Below are 18,353 nucleotides of genomic sequence, written 5' to 3' on the forward strand. Positions count from 1 at the left end.
TTTCTCGGCTGATATTTTTTCGCAACGTGTGGATGTTTCAAATCTCATTTACGCTGTGAAAAATCCACAGCGTATTATAGTAGCAGCAATTAAATCCGTTGCGAAAAATCCAGTGTGCACTCTACGTGCAGGCGGAACCACGTATTTGAACGTCACAAGTTTTTGTCCTTACCAATAAAGCTTTTAGAATTCGTATCCCTGCCAAGAACGGACTCAGAACCAGCAGTGCCAAGATTTATATAAAGTTTATACAAAAAAAAAAAAAATCTGACAGATCTAAGAGATCGATGGGAGGGGCAAAGGGCTCACCACGCCCACACTCCTCATCCAATCTAAACTAGTCTTCGGGTGACGTCATCCCGCCTGCAATCCGAGCGAGAGGGAAGAGGAAACAGGAGAGGGGGGGAAAAGAGGCGGCGGAGTGCGGGGTCACGACCTCTGACCTCTCACCGAAGAGAAAAACTCAAAACAACCGAAAGAATCGGGGTTCATTGGATATTCCCGGGTGCGGGGAGCTGTGGGGGCCACCAGGAGCGGAGGGGATGCGGCTTTGATAAGAACCTCCGCTTGGGTGAGGTAAGACGAAGCTGCGCGGCAGCTGAGGCCTCTCCAGAGCGGCCAGACTGACGTAAAATCGCTTGTAATGAACGGCAAAACGCCTGACAGAACGCCGCTAGCCCTCAGTTCACACCGGGCGTGCATGATAACCGTTTTCAGTGTACCCGACAACGCTGACAACTGTATTACCCCACACACTCCTCGGCCACAGTCCGCCTGTAAGACCCTTCTAACCCCCTCTGACGTCAGCGAGACTACGACCCTCTCTCACCGGTGCCCGTACCCGTCGTCCTCTTGGCTGGCAGCCCGCCAATAACCGCCATATTTCTCCGCTAAACGCGCTTCCTTTATTTATTTATTTTCTGACGCGAAGAGGGGGCGGGTGCATTCAACTAGCCAATTAGCTGTCGGATTTGAGGAAGAGGGCGTTGTGATTTACGAACTGACGTTTCCACTGACCTATCACTTGCTCTCGGGGCGTGGTTTGGGCGCAGAATATGTCTAGTATTGTTGTTAGCTATGAGTATCGCCATCTAGTGGTCGCAGATTCTATTGCAATTAGAATCATTTCTTTTTTTTCTCTTGTTTTTTTTTTTTAGTGTTTATTATTTATTTATTTTTTTCACGTCCAATAACCTCAGGTGAACAAGGGGGGAGGGGTGTTGTGCTAGATGATGACGCGTCTCCGTTCCATTATGTGACATTAAAGGAGTACAACTGTGATCACACTTAATTATATGGCAAGATAAAAAGTTCAGACTCTGCAGAATAAAGAAAACCCCTGCCAGGGAGAGACATGGGGGCGCATTTATAAAAAGTGCCATAAGAAGAAAAGAGCTGTGATACACTGTAAGGCCGTGTTCACACGGAGGATTTTTCATGTCGAAAAATAAGACGTGGATTTAACCGAGAATCTGCGGCAGAAATCCGAGAATGACCGTCGAAATTCAGACGCAGTTTTGCAGTTTAAACTCCCGTGAATATGCACGTAGATTAGTTACATTTAATGGGCTATCAGACACTGTTTTTACACGAAAACCGCGTTCGGAAGTGACATGTCATAAACTGCAGGTGCGGCGCAAAGAAAAAACTACCGCTGCCCATCGGACCTTTATGGACTATTTCCCTTTCCTTCCATCTGTTAGTGTACTAGGGATGCAAAAGTTCTCCTACTTACATTTTGTTCTATTTTCTAACCATTTTCAAGATCTCTGCTTGCTGAGAATATTTTTGGTTGCATTCAGAGGCTTAAAAGCTGCACAGACGTCTCACAGCTGAAGGTTTGTTACAATTACATCCAGACTATAGACAGTCCTCTGTAAGCTAAGCATACCAGCAGCACAAATCTGCCTCCTGTATTGAGAATTTGCTACATTGTATCAGTGCAGGTAAAATGTATCAGTCCAGACTGTTTAGCTCACAGAGAATTGTTTAGGCTGGTTACAATTGTAACAAAACCTCAGCTGTGTTAGGTCAGGATAGGCTTTTAGCCTCTGGATGGAAATGGGAATGTTCCTATTCAATGAGAGCAAGCAGAGATGACGTGGAAGTAAAACACCCAAACTTGATAGGAGAGGATGACTCCTAGTTACTATTTTGTGTTTATTTTATTGCAGTGGTCTCCAAAGTGTAGCTCTCTAGCTGTTGTGAAACTGCAACTCCCAGCATGCCTTGAAAGCCTGCGGCTGTCAGGGCATGCTGGGAGTTGTAGTTTTGCAACAGCTGACGAACCACAAGTTAGAGATCACTGTTTTAGTGGGAAATGCTCTTGAATTGTTCCCTCCACCCTGAGCACACACATTTAGGGTGCATTTAGAATAGACTTTTTTGGCCACACGGAATAAAAAAATCGCTTTAAAACCGCACGCGGTTTTACCACGACTTCCCGTGATTTTTGCCTGTACGGTTTTTACTGGTGAAACTGGTAAAGTAAATGTGTTTCACCAGTAAAAACCGCACAGGAAAAAAAACGCATTGCAAACCGCGCAATTTGCGTTTTGACCATGTGCGTTTTTGCCGCGATTTTTTTTATTGCGTTTTTTTACCACACGGCCAAAAACGTCTCTCCTAAATTCAACCTTACTATCGCAGAGCTGCAGATCTGGAGCACACGTGTCATGTCCTTAATCAGTTCTCCCGGTTCTGTTCTCCGCTTCTCGCTGGATGAGCGGTAATGAGGCGTCTTCCAGTTCGGAGCCGCTGCTCAGCCTATAATTATCCTCTCCCTGATCACTGCCAACGTCCCACAGGGTTTATTAGAAGACTGCGGGTGTAACGAGCGCCAAAGTAACGCTCCGCTCATTATGTAGATGTTCACTTCTCCCCCAGCTCGTCCTACATTCATCCTTAAATTAAACATCTACTGTATACGGGGCCGGGGACTGCGCAGGTTGTCGTCAGCGCCTTTACAGAGAGGTCGTTAACGCGAAACTTGGTAACGGAGTCTGGAGATTTCACATTCGGATTTTCACTGCGATTTTTCCATCACCAACGTCTCGGAAATGTGAAGATTTCTAAATTTAAAACAATTGTATAAATTATCCCTTCGGCCAGTTTGGGTAAAGTTGCAATCGAACGACCCCTCCCCTGTATTTTACCCTTCGCACCAATTTTGTTTTTGTCGTTTTGTCGTTTTTGAAGCAAATTGACAAGTCTTGATTAAAAATCTCCTTTCGTTTTATGTACACAGCTCCTGTGCAGACCGAAGTGTCTCTGTCATGGTTACAGACTACAAACAAACCCTGTGTAGTCTGATGCTGCAGTCATGTGTTAGGCTCTGTTCACACGCTGAGTCAAAAACGTCTGAAAATACAGAGCTGTTTTGAAGGGAAAACAGCTCCTGATTTTCAGACGTATTTTAAGCGTTTTTTACGGCCGTTTTTGGAGCTTTTTTCAATAGTCAATAAAAAACAGCTCCAAAAACGTCCCAAGAAGGCGGTATTCACACGAGCGTGTGCTTTTTGCGCACGCAAAAAAACGCGGCGTTTTGCATGCGCAAAAGGCATTTAGCAGCTCCATGTGTCAGCAGCATATGATGCGAGGCTGTGTGATTTTCGCTCAGCCGCCATCATTATGACACTCTGTTTGTATGTTTGTAGCACGTGGTGCTTTTCTGTTTTCATTCATGCTTTTTACTGCTGTTGCGCGAATCACGCAGTGTACCACAGAAGTGCTTCCATGTGCTGCGCGTGATGTGCGAAATACTCAGAAAGAACGGACATGTCGTGACTTTTTTGCCGCGGACTCACGCTGCGTAAAAATCACGCACCTGTCTGCACAGCCCCATAGACTAATATAGGTCCGTGCGACGCGCGTGAAAATCACGTGCGTTGCACGGACGTATATCCCGTTAGTCTGAATAAGACCGAAGTGTCCTGCAAGTGTCTTTTTCAAAACGGCCGCGTAAAAAAACGCCCTGTCGAAACAGAACGCCGTTTTTCCCATTGAAATCAATGGCCAGATGTTTGTAGGCGTTCTGCTTCCGATTTTTCGGCCGTTTTTCGGGCGTTTACGGCCCGAAAAAACGGCCAGAAATAGGCCGTGTGAGCATACCCTTACTCCACGCAGAGGGAGAGGAGTAACACGTGAACACATAGCTCTGCATAAGAGCTTTATACACAAAACGAGAGATTTTTAATCTGGGCTTTTTGCAAAGTTGCTTAAATTTTTTTTTTATTGCTGCATTGGAACAATAAAATAATTGGTTGTGAAAGTCTTCATACCCTGGAAGGTGACACCACTTTGTGCATTCACAGGGCGCCAGGTCAGGGATTTGCTGGATACTTTGTATTTGCTGATGATATATTTTTATAAAGTATTTGGCTCTTCTTCTCCAGGTTCAGGAATCTTCAGTGATGACCAGCTCCTCCCAGCGTATCCAAATAATCTCCACCGACTCTGCCGTATCCACTCCACAGCGCATCCAGGTATTATAATACCCAAATTATGTCCGTTACACATTCTGAAATTGTGAAGGAAATTGTAACTCAACATTAAAGGGGTTAAAATAAAAAATCCCAGCACCCAAAACTTTTAGTAAAGCCGCTATTCAAGCTCCTCCCCTTTCATTGAGGCTCCTCCCCTCCGTGCGGCAGTTTCCATATCATCTTTTTTTTACCTCGCTGGTGGTTTAGTTGCTTGTATTTTATAATCACTCTGTCCTTGCTATAATGGAAATCATCTCTCCATATACTGACCTCCTGCCAATCTGAACAAGCATAGATGCAGTGTAAAGTATGGAGGGTGGGCACAGCAGTAGCCTGAACCTCTGATCAGACTGTGATAGACAATGCATCTAAGCTGCAGTGACAGGAACATAGCTGTGTCCTAATGGAGCAGAGCTGCAGTGTAAAGCATGGAGGGTGGGCACCGTATTCACCATATTTATAGCATCCACATTGGGCTTTATGATCTTTTCAGATTGTGACAGATCAACAGACCGGGCAGAAGATTCAGATTGTGACAGATCAACAGACCGGGCAGAAGATTCAGATTGTGACAGATCAACAGACCGGGCAGAAGATTCAGATTGTGACGGCCATCGACTCCTCCGTATCTAACAAGCAGCAGTTTATCTTGACCAGCCCTGATGGATCTGGGGCAGGGAAGGTGATACTGGCGACCCCCGAGTCTCCTAATGCCAAGCAGCTCATATTCACCACTGAGAACATTGTGCCAGGGAGGATCCAGGTATGAGGAGACGCTCGGGAGATCAGTCATTCATTTTATTTTTGTCTTCGGGGGTTCTTATTATCTCCATCCTGTGTTTTCTGTCCATCCAGATAGTTACAGATGCCGCCTCCGTGGAGAGACTATTGGGCAAGGCAGAAGCCCAGCGGCCGCAGATAGTAGAATACTGTGTAGTCTGCGGAGACAAAGCATCAGGTGATGGTGGTGAAGTCATCGTGTCAACGATGTCGGGTCTGGTTGTTCCCTCCATAGTCACGAGTAAAATCGCATAGAATGGGGGATGGCACATTTTGCTAAAAAGTTATGTGGTTTTCTAACATACTTCAATTCTTCATGATTTTCAAGATCTCTGCTTGCTGTCTTCAAGTGTAAACCTTCCTTGAAACCTTCCAGAAGAAGTCCTGGTCAAGTGACGATCACACAGCTGCAGGGCTCGTTACAGTTGCCAGAGCTCTCTCTAGTAATGAGCTGTGCACCTATGGGGTTATCATTCAATGACCGCTATCAGAGATCTTGAAAACAATGAGTTGACTATTTATTTGTATCGCTCCATAGCATCTAAAATAAAAAAGAAGCAGCTTTAAAAATGTTCTTGATTGAAAAGGCTTTTACTGTTTTTTTTGCATACAGTTCCTATGCTGACCTATGTGTCTCCATGGTTACAGACTACAAACAAACCCGGTGTAGTCTGATCATGCAGTCACATTTCCATCTGTCCCCTACTCTTTGCTAATGTACATTAATAGTTATGCAGGAAGTGGGGTCTCGTGTTTAGGAGTATGACTGCAGGATCAGACTACACAGGGTTTGTTTGTAGTCTGTAACCATGGAGACACATAGATCTGCATAGGAGCTGAATATAAAAAAAACTAGGAGATTTTTTTGTTTTTTATTTTAAATGTATTTGAGCAAGTTTCACACAGAGACACTGAGTCGAAGAAACTCAACAACCAATACTAGAAACGAATAAGACAAACCCCACGCAAACCCCATATAAGAACCCGGCCTAATACTCTGCATTGGATCCAGACTTGCCCTTTGTTTAAACTAAACTTTTAGAAAAAAAAAGTAACTTTGCTTCTGTTCTGCTCCTCTCCCGCAGGTCGTCATTATGGCGCCGTTAGTTGTGAAGGATGTAAGGGTTTCTTTAAGAGAAGTGTCAGGAAAAGCCTGACTTACAGCTGTCGCAGCGGCCAAGAGTGCGTCATCAACAAACACCACAGGAACCGCTGCCAGTTCTGCCGGCTCAAGAAGTGCTTAGAAATGGGCATGAAAATGGAATGTAAGTTTGGCTCCCAGAGGACGGGCAGGATTTCAGGGTCAAATCAAAGTCTCTGTTTCTCCAAGAACAAACATTTCTGTGTTTCTTAAATAATGCTGGAAACAAATCTAACAAGTGCGCAACTAATAAGGATAATTACAGCAACTTTTCCAAAACTATTCGGGTAATGCTTAAATTGCATGTCACCTGTGAGCAGAATATTACAGTTTACATTTTAGACTTAATCTACAGAAAAATTTGTCACTGTGTAAATACATTACATTACTTATCCTGTACTGATCCTGAGTTACATCCTGTATTATCCTCCAGAGCTGCACTCACTATTCTGCTGGTGGAGTCACTGTGTACATACATTACATTACTTATCCTGTACTGATCCTGAGTTACATCCTGTATTATACTCCAGAGCTGCACTCACTATTCTGCTGGTGGAGTCACTGTGTACATACATTACATTACTTATCCTGTACTGATCCTGAGTTATATCCTGTATTATACTCCAGAGCTGCACTCACTATTCTGCTGGTGGAGTCACTGTGTGCATACATTACATTACTTATCCTGTACTGATCCTGAGTTACAGCCTGTATTATACTCCAGAGCTGCTCTCACTATTCTGCTGGTGGAGTCACTGTGTATATTACATTACTTATCCTGTACTGATCCTGAGTTATATCCTGTATTATACTCCAGAGCTGCACTCACTATTCTGCTGGTGGAGTCACTGTGTATATACATTACATTACTTATCCTGTACTGATCCTGAGTTACATCCTGTATTATACTCCAGAGCTGCACTCACTATTCTGCTGGTGGAGTCACTGTGTATATACATTACATTACTTATCCTGTACTGATCCTGAGTTACATCCTGTATTATACTCCAGAGCTGCACTCACTATTCTGCTGGTGGAGTCACTGTGTACATACATTACATTACTTATCCTGTACTGATCCTGAGTTACATCCTGTATTATACTCCAGAGCTGCACTCACTATTCTGCTGGTGGAGTCACTGTGTACATACATTACATTACTTATCCTGTACTGATCCTGGGTTACATCATGTATTATACTCCAGAGCTGCACTCACTATTCTGCTGGTGCAGTCACTGTGTACATACATTACATTACTTCTCCTGTACTGATCCTGAGTTACATCCTGTATTATCCTCCAGAGCTGCACTCACTATTCTGCTGGTGGAGTCACTGTGTACATACATTACATTACTTATCCTGTACTGATCCTGAGTTACATCCTGTATTATACTCCAGAGCTGCACTCACTATTCTGCTGGTGGAGTCACTGTGTACATACATTACATTACTTATCCTGTACTGATCCTGAGTTATATCCTGTATTATACTCCAGAGCTGCACTCACTATTCTGCTGGTGGAGTCACTGTGTGCATACATTACATTACTTATCCTGTACTGATCCTGAGTTACAGCCTGTATTATACTCCAGAGCTGCTCTCACTATTCTGCTGGTGGAGTCACTGTGTATATTACATTACTTATCCTGTACTGATCCTGAGTTATATCCTGTATTATACTCCAGAGCTGCACTCACTATTCTGCTGGTGGAGTCACTGTGTATATACATTACATTACTTATCCTGTACTGATCCTGAGTTACATCCTGTATTATACTCCAGAGCTGCACTCACTATTCTGCTGGTGGAGTCACTGTGTATATACATTACATTACTTATCCTGTACTGATCCTGAGTTACATCCTGTATTATACTCCAGAGCTGCACTCACTATTCTGCTGGTGGAGTCACTGTGTACATACATTACATTACTTATCCTGTACTGATCCTGAGTTACATCCTGTATTATACTCCAGAGCTGCACTCACTATTCTGCTGGTGGAGTCACTGTGTACATACATTACATTACTTATCCTGTACTGATCCTGGGTTACATCATGTATTATACTCCAGAGCTGCACTCACTATTCTGCTGGTGGAGTCACTGTGTACATACATTACATTACTTATCCTGTACTGATCCTGAGTTATATCCTGTATTATACTTCAGAGCTGCACTCACTATTCTGCTGGTGGAGTCACTGTGTACATACATTACATTACTTATCCTGTACTGATCCTGAGTTACATCCTGTATTATACTCCAGAGCTGCTCTCACTATTCTGCTGGTGGAGTCACTGTGTATATTACATTACTTATCCTGTACTGATCCTGAGTTATATCCTGTATTATACTCCAGAGCTGCACTCACTATTCTGCTGGTGGAGTCACTGTGTATATACATTACATTACTTATCCTGTACTGATCCTGAGTTACATCCTGTATTATACTCCAGAGCTGCACTCACTATTCTGCTGGTGGAGTCACTGTGTATATACATTACATTACTTATCCTGTACTGATCCTGAGTTACATCCTGTATTATACTCCAGAGCTGCACTCACTATTCTGCTGGTGGAGTCACTGTGTACATACATTACATTACTTATCCTGTACTGATCCTGAGTTACATCCTGTATTATACTCCAGAGCTGCACTCACTATTCTGCTGGTGGAGTCACTGTGTACATACATTACATTACTTATCCTGTACTGATCCTGAGTTACATCTTGTATTATACTCCAGAGCTGCACTCACTATTCTGCTGGTGGAGTCACTGTGTACATACATTACATTACTTATCCTGTACTGATCCTGAGTTACATCCTGTATTATACTCCAGAGCTGCACTCACTATTCTGCTGGTGGAGTCACTGTGTACATACATTACATTACTTATCCTGTACTGATCCTGAGTTACATCCTGTATTATACTCCAGAGCTGCACTCACTATTCTGCTGGTGGAGTCACTGTGTACATACATTACATTACTTATCCTGTACTGATCCTGGGTTACATCATGTATTATACTCCAGAGCTGTACTCACTATTCTGCTGGTGCAGTCACTGTGTGGAATATATACATGGTGACTCATATGTTTATTTAGATTCATTCTATATGTAAACTGTAAAAAAGGATTTTCAAAGGATGGAGATTTACTTTAAACAGGCTATAGACATGTCAGAGAATCACAGTGACAAGGTCTATGAGCTGGGGCCCCACGGATTCCTTAAGTGAAGGGGCCACATTGCTTCATAAAGCATGTTGGTGTTGGTTGGAGATGTTCATACGTTGTATTTAGGGAGTATCTGCCTTAAAGTGACAGGGACCTCACTCGTACATTGCCTGCACTGGGCATAGTTTCCTGGGGTGCGCCAGGCCCCTGTACAGGTGTAAGGCAGAAAAAACCCTAATTTGCCATGGCTGTGCTTCTATATCTCAGCGGTGCAGAGTGAGAGGAAACCCTTTGACATCCAGCGGGAGAAACCCTCCAACTGTGCAGCCTCAACAGAGAAGATCTACATCCGAAAGGACCTGAGGAGCCCCCTCATAGCAACACCCACATTTGTGACTGACAAAGAAGGAGGGAGGTGAGTGTGTGCCGGGCCTCGTATGTGTTCTGTATGGACGGTCATGCTCTGTTACTGGCGGGGTCTATGGATTTGCATGTACTTTATTAGCTTGGTGTTCAGGGAGCTGCGGCAATAGTCATAATTAAAGGAGAAGGACGCAGCCGCAACGGAAAGCTCCACCATACAGATATCAATTTGCTACCGGTATCACTAGATAAACACCAGTCGTTAAAGGGGCAGATACCGCAAGATCTCTGCAAAGATTGGACAGATTTTCCCAGAGGAAAATGATGCTGATTTCTGCAACTATCATTTATCGGTATTGCCGCACATGCATTTTCTTCGTTCTGCGTCAGGGCTCCGTTCATCGGTTTCATTATGTGGCGCCGTGCATAGCTTCTTTTTTTCACTGCTTCGATATCGGACCTTTCAGTCAGAAGAATCCATGAACGGAACCCAAACTGAAACAAACGGAAACCATAGCTTTCCGTTTTGGTATTACCATTGATTTCAATGGTGACGCCTCCGTTGCTAATGGTTTCCGTTCATCTCCGTTCTGTAAGGTTTCCGTTGTTTTGACGGAATCAATAGCGCAGTCGAAACCTTAGAGACCGGTGACAATCGGAAACCATTCGCACCGCATCTGTCATCATTGAAATCAATGGTAATGCAAACGGAAAGCTATGGTTTCAGTTTGGGTTCCGTTTATGGAAATTTTTCTGACAGAAAGATCCGACGGAACCCCCGACTCAGATGTGAACGAAGCCTTAGATACACATGGCAGCTTTCTTCCAAAAACAGTGCCACACCTGTCTATGGGTCGTGTCTGGTATTGCAGCTCTATTGAAGAGAATGGGGCTGAGCTGTAATACTACATGCAACCTGTGGACAGGTGTGGCGCTGTTTCTGGAAGAAAGCAGCTTATGTTTTTCTAATCCAAAACTACCGGTTCCAGTACTGAAGGAAGCAGGAGGTGGCGGGGAAGAATCCATACAGTCGGTATATTGAAAAAAAGTGTATTTACCTGTTTTGAAGCCATACAACCTGTTCTATATGTGCCCAGAAAACCCCATTAAAGTGTTTAATCAGATGAAGGGAAAATTTCGAGCTAAACACATTTCCATCAGTCCTAGTAGGAGCTCGTCCTAAAGGTGCATTCTGCTTTCTGTCCTTGTATTGATGCTTTACCGCTGCAGACAAGCAGGACTCCTAGATCCAGGGATGTTGGTGAATATTCAGCAGCCTCTCATACGCGATGACGGCACCGTGGTCCTGGCCGCAGATTCCAAGGTGAGGTGAATATTAAACATCTTGACAATTCACTTGGTTGTTTTATGGTAAGATTACTAGAATCAATGGACTGGTTGTGCGTCCAACAGACAGAGACAAGTCAGAGCGGGCTGGGAACCCTGGCAAATGTTGTGACGTCGCTCGCCAACCTGACCGAGTCATTAGATAACGGGGACACGTCGGATGTCCAACAAGAGGACCAATTCTCCAGTGAAATTACCCGGTGAGTACTTCAGCATTATCCGTATTTGGAAATGTCTCCAGATTTACAACCTTCGTAGGGAACCCCAAGAAAGATCCTACGTGAACCAATGAGGTTTTTGGTTTTATGTAAATAAAGTCGGAAGTGCTTATACCTATTTCATAGAGTGATGTCATATCGAAAGGATATGCCATCAGTGTCTGATCGGTGGGGTCTGACCTCTAGGACCCCCACAGATCCTGAAAATGAAGGGGCTGCGGCACTATGTCCCCTTCAAATTTTTTCCTGCACAACGGCACTACCGGCGACCAACTGTGCAGGGAACTGAAGCCGGCCCCATTCACATGCTGCTGTGCGGGAAACACAGTGAAGGGGCCGCAACACTAAACCAAAGGTCGGACCCCGCTGATAGAAAGTTATGTCCTATCCTAGCGATTGGCGATCACTTTATGAGATGGGAGCAACACATTAATCATCGTTTAGTTCCTCAAAGTCTTGCAGATCTCTGCTTGGAAACATTCATTGTTAGGGTATGTTCACACGGCCTATTTACGGACGTAAATCGGGCGTTTTTGCCCCGAATTACGTCCGAAAATAGCGCCTCAATAGCGCTGACAAACTTCTGCCCATTGAAAGCAATGGGCAGACGTTTGTCTGTTCACACGAGGCGTAATTTACGCGCCGCTGTCAAATGACGGCGCGTAAATAGACGCCCGCGTCAAAGAAGTGACCTGTCACTTCTTTGGCCGTAATTGGAGCCGTTATTCATTGACTCCAATGAATAGCAGCGCCAATTACGTCCGTAATTGACGCGGCGTTCAAGCGCCTGCACATGCCGTTACGGCTGAAATTACGGGGATGTTTTCAGGCTGAAACATCCCCGTAATTTCAGCCGTTACGGACGCCCTCGTGTGAACATACCCTTACTTTCAGTGGCTGAAAACCCTTCCTGACCTAGTCCTGCTCACACAGCTGCACAGCTCATTAGATGAGATAGCTGTGATACACAGCAAGGCCTTATTCACACCAACCTGTGGGGAAACTCGGGCATGAAAAAGTGACGTTTTTCACGTCCGAGGCGCCCCTGTGCGGGTCCCGTTTTCACGGATAACCATAGACTTGAGCCTATGGAGCGATCCGTGAAAACAGAAGACAATAGGACAGGTTCTATTTTTCAACGGACCCTTCACACGGTCCGTTGAAACAACAGCCATGTGAACAGCCCCATTGAAAAACATCCGTGTGACGGCCGTTGTTTTAACGGCCATCACACGGACATATTATACGCTCGTGTGAATAAGGCCTATAGGTAGGAACAAACACAGCGTGTTCAGGGTGGATAAGCTGCGCAGTGTATCCGCCTTGAACACCGCAAGGAATGCCATAAGAAAAATCGCACCCTCTTCTCTGCGTGTAGTCCGGCCTCCTTGGATGACGTTGCAGGCCATGTGACTGCGGCAGCCTGTGATTGGCTGCAGCGGTCACATGAGATGGAACGTCATCCCAGGAGGCCGGACTGGAGAGAAAGCAGACAAACAACACTTTGTTGCGGTTTTAAGCACCCCATTGAAGTCAATGGCGAAAACCTGCAACAGAAGAGCAGAGATTCCGCAGCATTAATTGACATTCTGCGGCTGAAGAAACCGCACCGCAGGTCAATTTATTTGCGTTTTTGTCGGCGGCTTTTATCTGCTGCGTGGGGAAGAGATTTGTTGAAATTTCCCCCACACTGCTGCTACTCTAATACGCTGCGGATTTTCCGCAATGAATCTGTTGTGGAAAATCCGCAGTGTTTACGCCGTGCGTGTTCCTACCCTAAGGCCGGTTTTACACATGGCCTGAATATTTGTGAGCAACAGGATTTTAGTCTGTGAATGTAAATGAGAAAATTTCCATTCGCTGACTGCAAACAGAGAACTTGAAAACTGTAAGGAATTGATACACAAAATATATTAGGAGGTTGAATTACTTTTCATTCTACATTAATTTGGCTTTCTTTCTGTTTATTCTTGCAGGGCATTTGACACCTTAGCAAAAGCACTTAACACAGCCGAGGCCGGACAGAACTTGGCGGACGGGCTGGACACCGCGGCAGGAGGGAACATTCATGTCATTAGTCGGGATCAGGCCACACCTATTCTTGAGGTGGAAGGACCGCTCCTCTCAGACACACATGTCACTTTTAAGGTCCGTATAAGAAGTGAAAGGAGCTCTGGTTTGATAGGACTTTTTAAATGGTCAGTCTGGAAAGGTCATTCGGTCCGTACACAGTACAGCTATATACAACAGCTGAGATCCTCTGTAAGAACTGTGGTGTTCTGATGTTTCTGCTCTCTTGCAGCTTACAATGCCCAGCCCAATGCCCGAATACCTGAACGTACATTATATATGCGAGTCTGCATCTCGTTTGCTATTCCTTTCCATGCACTGGGCCCGCTCCATACCTGCCTTCCAAGCCCTGGGGTAAGTATTCACCTGCTGGGAAATACCAGACATGGCCCCCATATAATGTGACCTAAGATCATATAGATGTGTAGAGCACAAACCCAGATAACCAATAATAAAATGCGGCCCTAAAGCGAACCTGACAGTACGATTTGAGCCACTAAACCACCATCATGCCGTTGTGCAGCGGGGTTTAGTGTTCCACACAGGCCTACCTCTAATACGGACGTCTAGGTAATAATAAGTAAAGTAAGTTACGTTACGTACTGGAGTGTTTTATAAGCGCTCCGCCAATCAGTAAGTAGTGGTCGAGGTGTCTTGCACCTCCATGATCCCTTGACTGCAGACTATTAGGCTGGGTTCACACACACTATTTACGGACGTAATTCGGGCGTTTTAGCCCCTAATTACGTCCGAAAATGCGGCTCAATAGCGTCGGCAAACATCTGCCCATTCATTTGAATAGGTCTTACGATGTTCTGCGCCGACGGTCATTTTTTTTACGCGCCGCTGTCAAAAGACGGCGCTTAAAAAAGACGCCCGCGTCAAAGAAGTGCCTGTCACTTCTTGAGACGTAATTGGAGCCGTTTTCCATTGACACCATAGAAAAACAGCTCCAATTACGTCCGTAATGGACGCAGCGAAAGACGCCTGCACATGCCTTTACGGCTGAAATTACGGTGCTGTTTTCTCCTGAAAACAGCACCGTAATTTCAGCCGTAACGGACGCTGCCGTGTCAACATACCCTTAGACGCATACACTTTATAGAAATATTTTTTCTTGCTAAAAAGTGCATCTTGTAGTTTGAAGAACCGGGTAATTTACTTCCTTGTATTTAAGGCTAAGGCTGAGTTCACGGGGCACATACGTTGCGTAATAGCAAGCAGCGTATCCGCCCTGTGCGCTGCAGGGAATTCCGGGCGCAAAAGCGCTCCAAGCTGTGGTGCAGTTTTTCGCCAGGAATGTCCGCTGCAGAAAACTGCAACACTTACCTGGCCTACTGGGATCACGTTTCATCCTAGGAGAACGCTGCAGCCTGTGATTGGCTGCAGCGGTCACATGACTTCTGGATAAGTATGAGATTTTTTTTTTCTGAGTTTCGTTTTTTGTGGCAGAACCACGAACTCGCCGCAAAAAACGCAACAGCTGCTATTTGTTGCAGGATTTACCTCCCCATTAAATTCAATGGGGAAAACTCGCAACAAATAAGCAGCGTTTACGCAAATACAATTGACATGCTGCGGAATAAAATTCTGCACCGCAGGTCAATTTCTGAGCGTTTTTTTTCCGCTCAGTATTTACGCAGCGTGTGGGTGAGGTTTGTTTTATCTCATCCACTTTGCTGCTACTGTATATGCTGCGGATTTTCCGCAACGAATTCCGTTGCAGAAAATCCGCAGTATTTACGAACCCTAAGGCTCCACGGCCATGCGAGTCCCAGTAAAATTGCGACATTACCGTTGACTACAAGTTAGACCTCATGTACACGACCGTAGTATTCATCCGTAATTGCGGATGAAATTGCGGACCCTTTCATTTCTATAGGCCACGGACAAGTTTCCGTATATTTACGGATGTGTGTCCGGGCCGTAGAAATGATCTGCAAAATATAGAACGCGTCCTATTCTTGTCCACAACTGCGACACAGACGGCTGCGGATATTTATCCGTAGCCGTCGTTAATTGCTGAAGCGTTGCTATGCGACGGCAGGGGATTCACCATGGATACCTTTTCAAGGGGTTGGCACATGTTGGTGACATTTGTAGCCTCCCTTTTTTTTGGGCGGATCCGTAAATATGGATGCACTACAGACCGTATTTGCGGACAACGTGCCAGATATGCGGATGACTTGCAGATGACTACGGATCCGGATTTGCGGACAGTAAACACCCTTGCGGTCGTGTGCATGAGGCTTTAAACTGAGCTGTTTCCCATCCCGCCCTTTTCTACATATAATACCCATGATATCTAATCTGGACTGTCCATGATTTCTTTCAGGCAGGATTGTAACACAAGTCTTGTACGTGCCTGTTGGAACGAGCTGTTCACCTTGGGTCTTGCACAGTGTTCACAAGTGATGAGCCTCTCCACCATTCTGGCCGCCATTGTCAACCATCTGCAAAACAGCATACAGGAAGGTGCGTCCCTAACGTGCTGCGTACAGCCTGGTACATCCTATTACTGACTTCCGAGGAGGATATCCTATATCAGTAGAACAGTCACAGTCACTTTTGTTTTTTTCAGATAAACTTTCCGGTGACCGAATAAAGCAGGTGATGGAACACATATGGAAGCTCCAAGAGTTTTGCAACAGTATGGCAAAAATGGACATTGACGGCTATGAATATGCCTATCTCAAGGCCGTGGTCCTCTTCAGTCCAGGTTAGAAGTTTTCGATCATTTGGTTTGATTTGCATTCAGTGAAATCCAATACCCCCCCCCCCATCCATGACAATACAAGAGGGAACAAGATGTTCACCTGTTAATATCTTTCCCTGACTAACATAATACTAACCTTGTAGAGAAAACCCCTTTAAAGGCTAACTGACGCGTTTACACTCCCTACCATTTTTCTGCTGTAGAGTCTGTGCAACTCATTTACATAGCTGGCTGTGTTGCTGCTTCTGACATAGTTCAGACAGCGTACTTCTCCTGGCTGTTGTCGACTCAAGGCTGACGTCATCTGCTCTTTCTGCTCTCCCACTATTGCCTCTCAGTATTAGAAAGGGAGGTCAGCCCCGAAAGTCTGCAGGGGGATGGGGAGAGATCACAGAGGCAGCATCAGTGTAGAAAGAGAGGAGAGTACCCAAAGCAGAATCTGCCAGGGAAGTGTGTGGGGGACGGGGGACATGCAGCGGGAGTGTAGTGATGGGGAGAAGATAACCCACGACAGAAACTGCAGACGGAGGGAGAGACATCTATCATTGTAGAGAGAGGAGAGAAGCCAAGCAGAATCTGCCTGGGAAGGGGGGAAAGAGCACACAGGTAGTGGCAATGTAGAGAGTGAGGAGAGATCTTACACATTCAGGCAGCATTAGTATCTGTGTCAGGGAGGAGATCACACAGGAGCTGTATTGGAAGGGGGAAGCAGTGCAGGAATAAAGCTGTGCTGATATGTGAGAGCTAGTGAAGGCAGCAGCATCCTGGACCCAGAACTGAGACACACTATTACCTGGAGAGACACACATTTATTAGCCGGTCTGAAACTAGGAGCAGGTTGCAAATAGAGAACCAGGGGGGTCTGAAAATGAAGATTGCAACTTTTTAACTCTCGGTATAACCACTAACATATGTATAATTCATGTTTTCCATGTCTGAGGTGTCCATAGCCTTTAGGTTACTGTTTTCATGCTGTCATTATTGGTTTATCTTGAGGCTTGAGGTTACTTGCTAGTAATACCTATGGTTTGTTTTTTCATTACAGATCACCCAGGTCTCCCCAGTACAGTGCAAATCGAGAAGTTTCAGGAAAAGGCACAAATGGAGCTTCAAGATTATGTACAGAAAACATACCCAGAGGACACATACAGGTAGACGCAGCTTAAGCCGTGCATTAATCACATAATAAGCTCCAGTTACATTGAAGGAAAAAAAGAAAACAGCAATTTTAAGTATCTGACTCCAGAGCTGCATTTACAATTCTGCAGGGTTCAGAGCTAAAACATTTTCAGCATCCCTTTCAGTTTTAATGCCTGCACACAGCACATTCTGGTTATTTGCACTCAAGAAAATGAAATATTTACACCAGGCTCTGTACAGTCATCGGCTGTAGCAAAAAACGAACTGTCCCCTGCATAAGGCCTCGTGCACACTTCCTTTTTGCCGTTTTTTACGGATCCGTGTGCCCGTTTTGTTATCCGTGTGCACTCCGTGTTTCCGAACGCCGAGCATGGTACTGTCCAGGGTGCTGAAAGAGCAGGGTTGTTCAGCGCTAGGCATTGTACAGGGTGCTGAAAGAGTTAATGGGCTGCACTGATCGGCGGTAACTCTTTCAGCACCCTGGACAGTGACTAGCGCTGAAGAATGACCATGCTCGGCGCTCGCAAAATACAATTCGAATTAAATAAAAAATCAGTTCATACTTACCCAGAACTCCCTGCATTTTCCTCCTGTCCGGCCTCCTGGGATGACGTTTCATCCCATGTCACCGCTGCAGCCAATCACAGGCTGTAGTGGCGGTCACATGGGATAAAAGTCATAACAGAAGGCCGGACTGGATGACGTCAGAAGGCCGGCCTCCAGGGATGACGCTTCATCCCATGTGACCGCCTCTGCAGCCAATCACAGGCTGCAGCGGCCACATGGACTGCCGTGTCATACAGGAAGGTCAGACTGGAGGAAGAAGAGGGACTCGTCACCAAGACAACGACTGGGTACATATGAACTGCTTTTTATTTTTATCAGCAGCCTCTTCTCTCTATCAGTGCTGGAT

The 18,353-nt window shown here is 45.2% G+C and overlaps 1 protein-coding gene across 3 annotated transcripts in view; it reads left to right on the top strand.

Annotated features, from left to right (window-relative positions):
• Positions 1-496: 496 nt before the first annotated feature.
• Positions 497-18,353, top strand: part of NR2C2 (nuclear receptor subfamily 2 group C member 2) — a 28,447-nt gene continuing 10,590 nt past the window's right edge. For 2 of the 3 annotated variants that reach the window (XR_012849769.1, XM_075831835.1), the window contains exons 1-13: positions 497-576; positions 4,395-4,484; positions 4,978-5,247; positions 5,340-5,442; positions 6,350-6,529; positions 9,854-10,001; positions 11,180-11,273; positions 11,363-11,496; positions 13,491-13,662; positions 13,817-13,938; positions 15,920-16,059; positions 16,166-16,303; positions 17,346-17,451. Coding sequence is in view for 2 of the 3 variants with exons in the window: in XM_075831835.1 (XP_075687950.1) it covers positions 4,413-4,484; positions 4,978-5,247; positions 5,340-5,442; positions 6,350-6,529; positions 9,854-10,001; positions 11,180-11,273; positions 11,363-11,496; positions 13,491-13,662; positions 13,817-13,938; positions 15,920-16,059; positions 16,166-16,303; positions 17,346-17,451 (1,679 nt within the window). In the remaining variant the exon portion in view is untranslated. Of the gene's footprint in view, positions 577-1,359; positions 1,408-4,394; positions 4,485-4,977; positions 5,248-5,339; positions 5,443-6,349; positions 6,530-9,853; positions 10,002-11,179; positions 11,274-11,362; positions 11,497-13,490; positions 13,663-13,816; positions 13,939-15,919; positions 16,060-16,165; positions 16,304-17,345; positions 17,452-18,353 lie in introns of those variants that run through there. The other variant, XM_075831836.1, reaches the window with a different exon arrangement.

This window comes from Rhinoderma darwinii, chromosome 7 (genome assembly GCF_050947455.1).
Source record: "Rhinoderma darwinii isolate aRhiDar2 chromosome 7, aRhiDar2.hap1, whole genome shotgun sequence".
NCBI classification, from domain to species: Eukaryota; Metazoa; Chordata; class Amphibia; order Anura; family Rhinodermatidae; genus Rhinoderma; species Rhinoderma darwinii.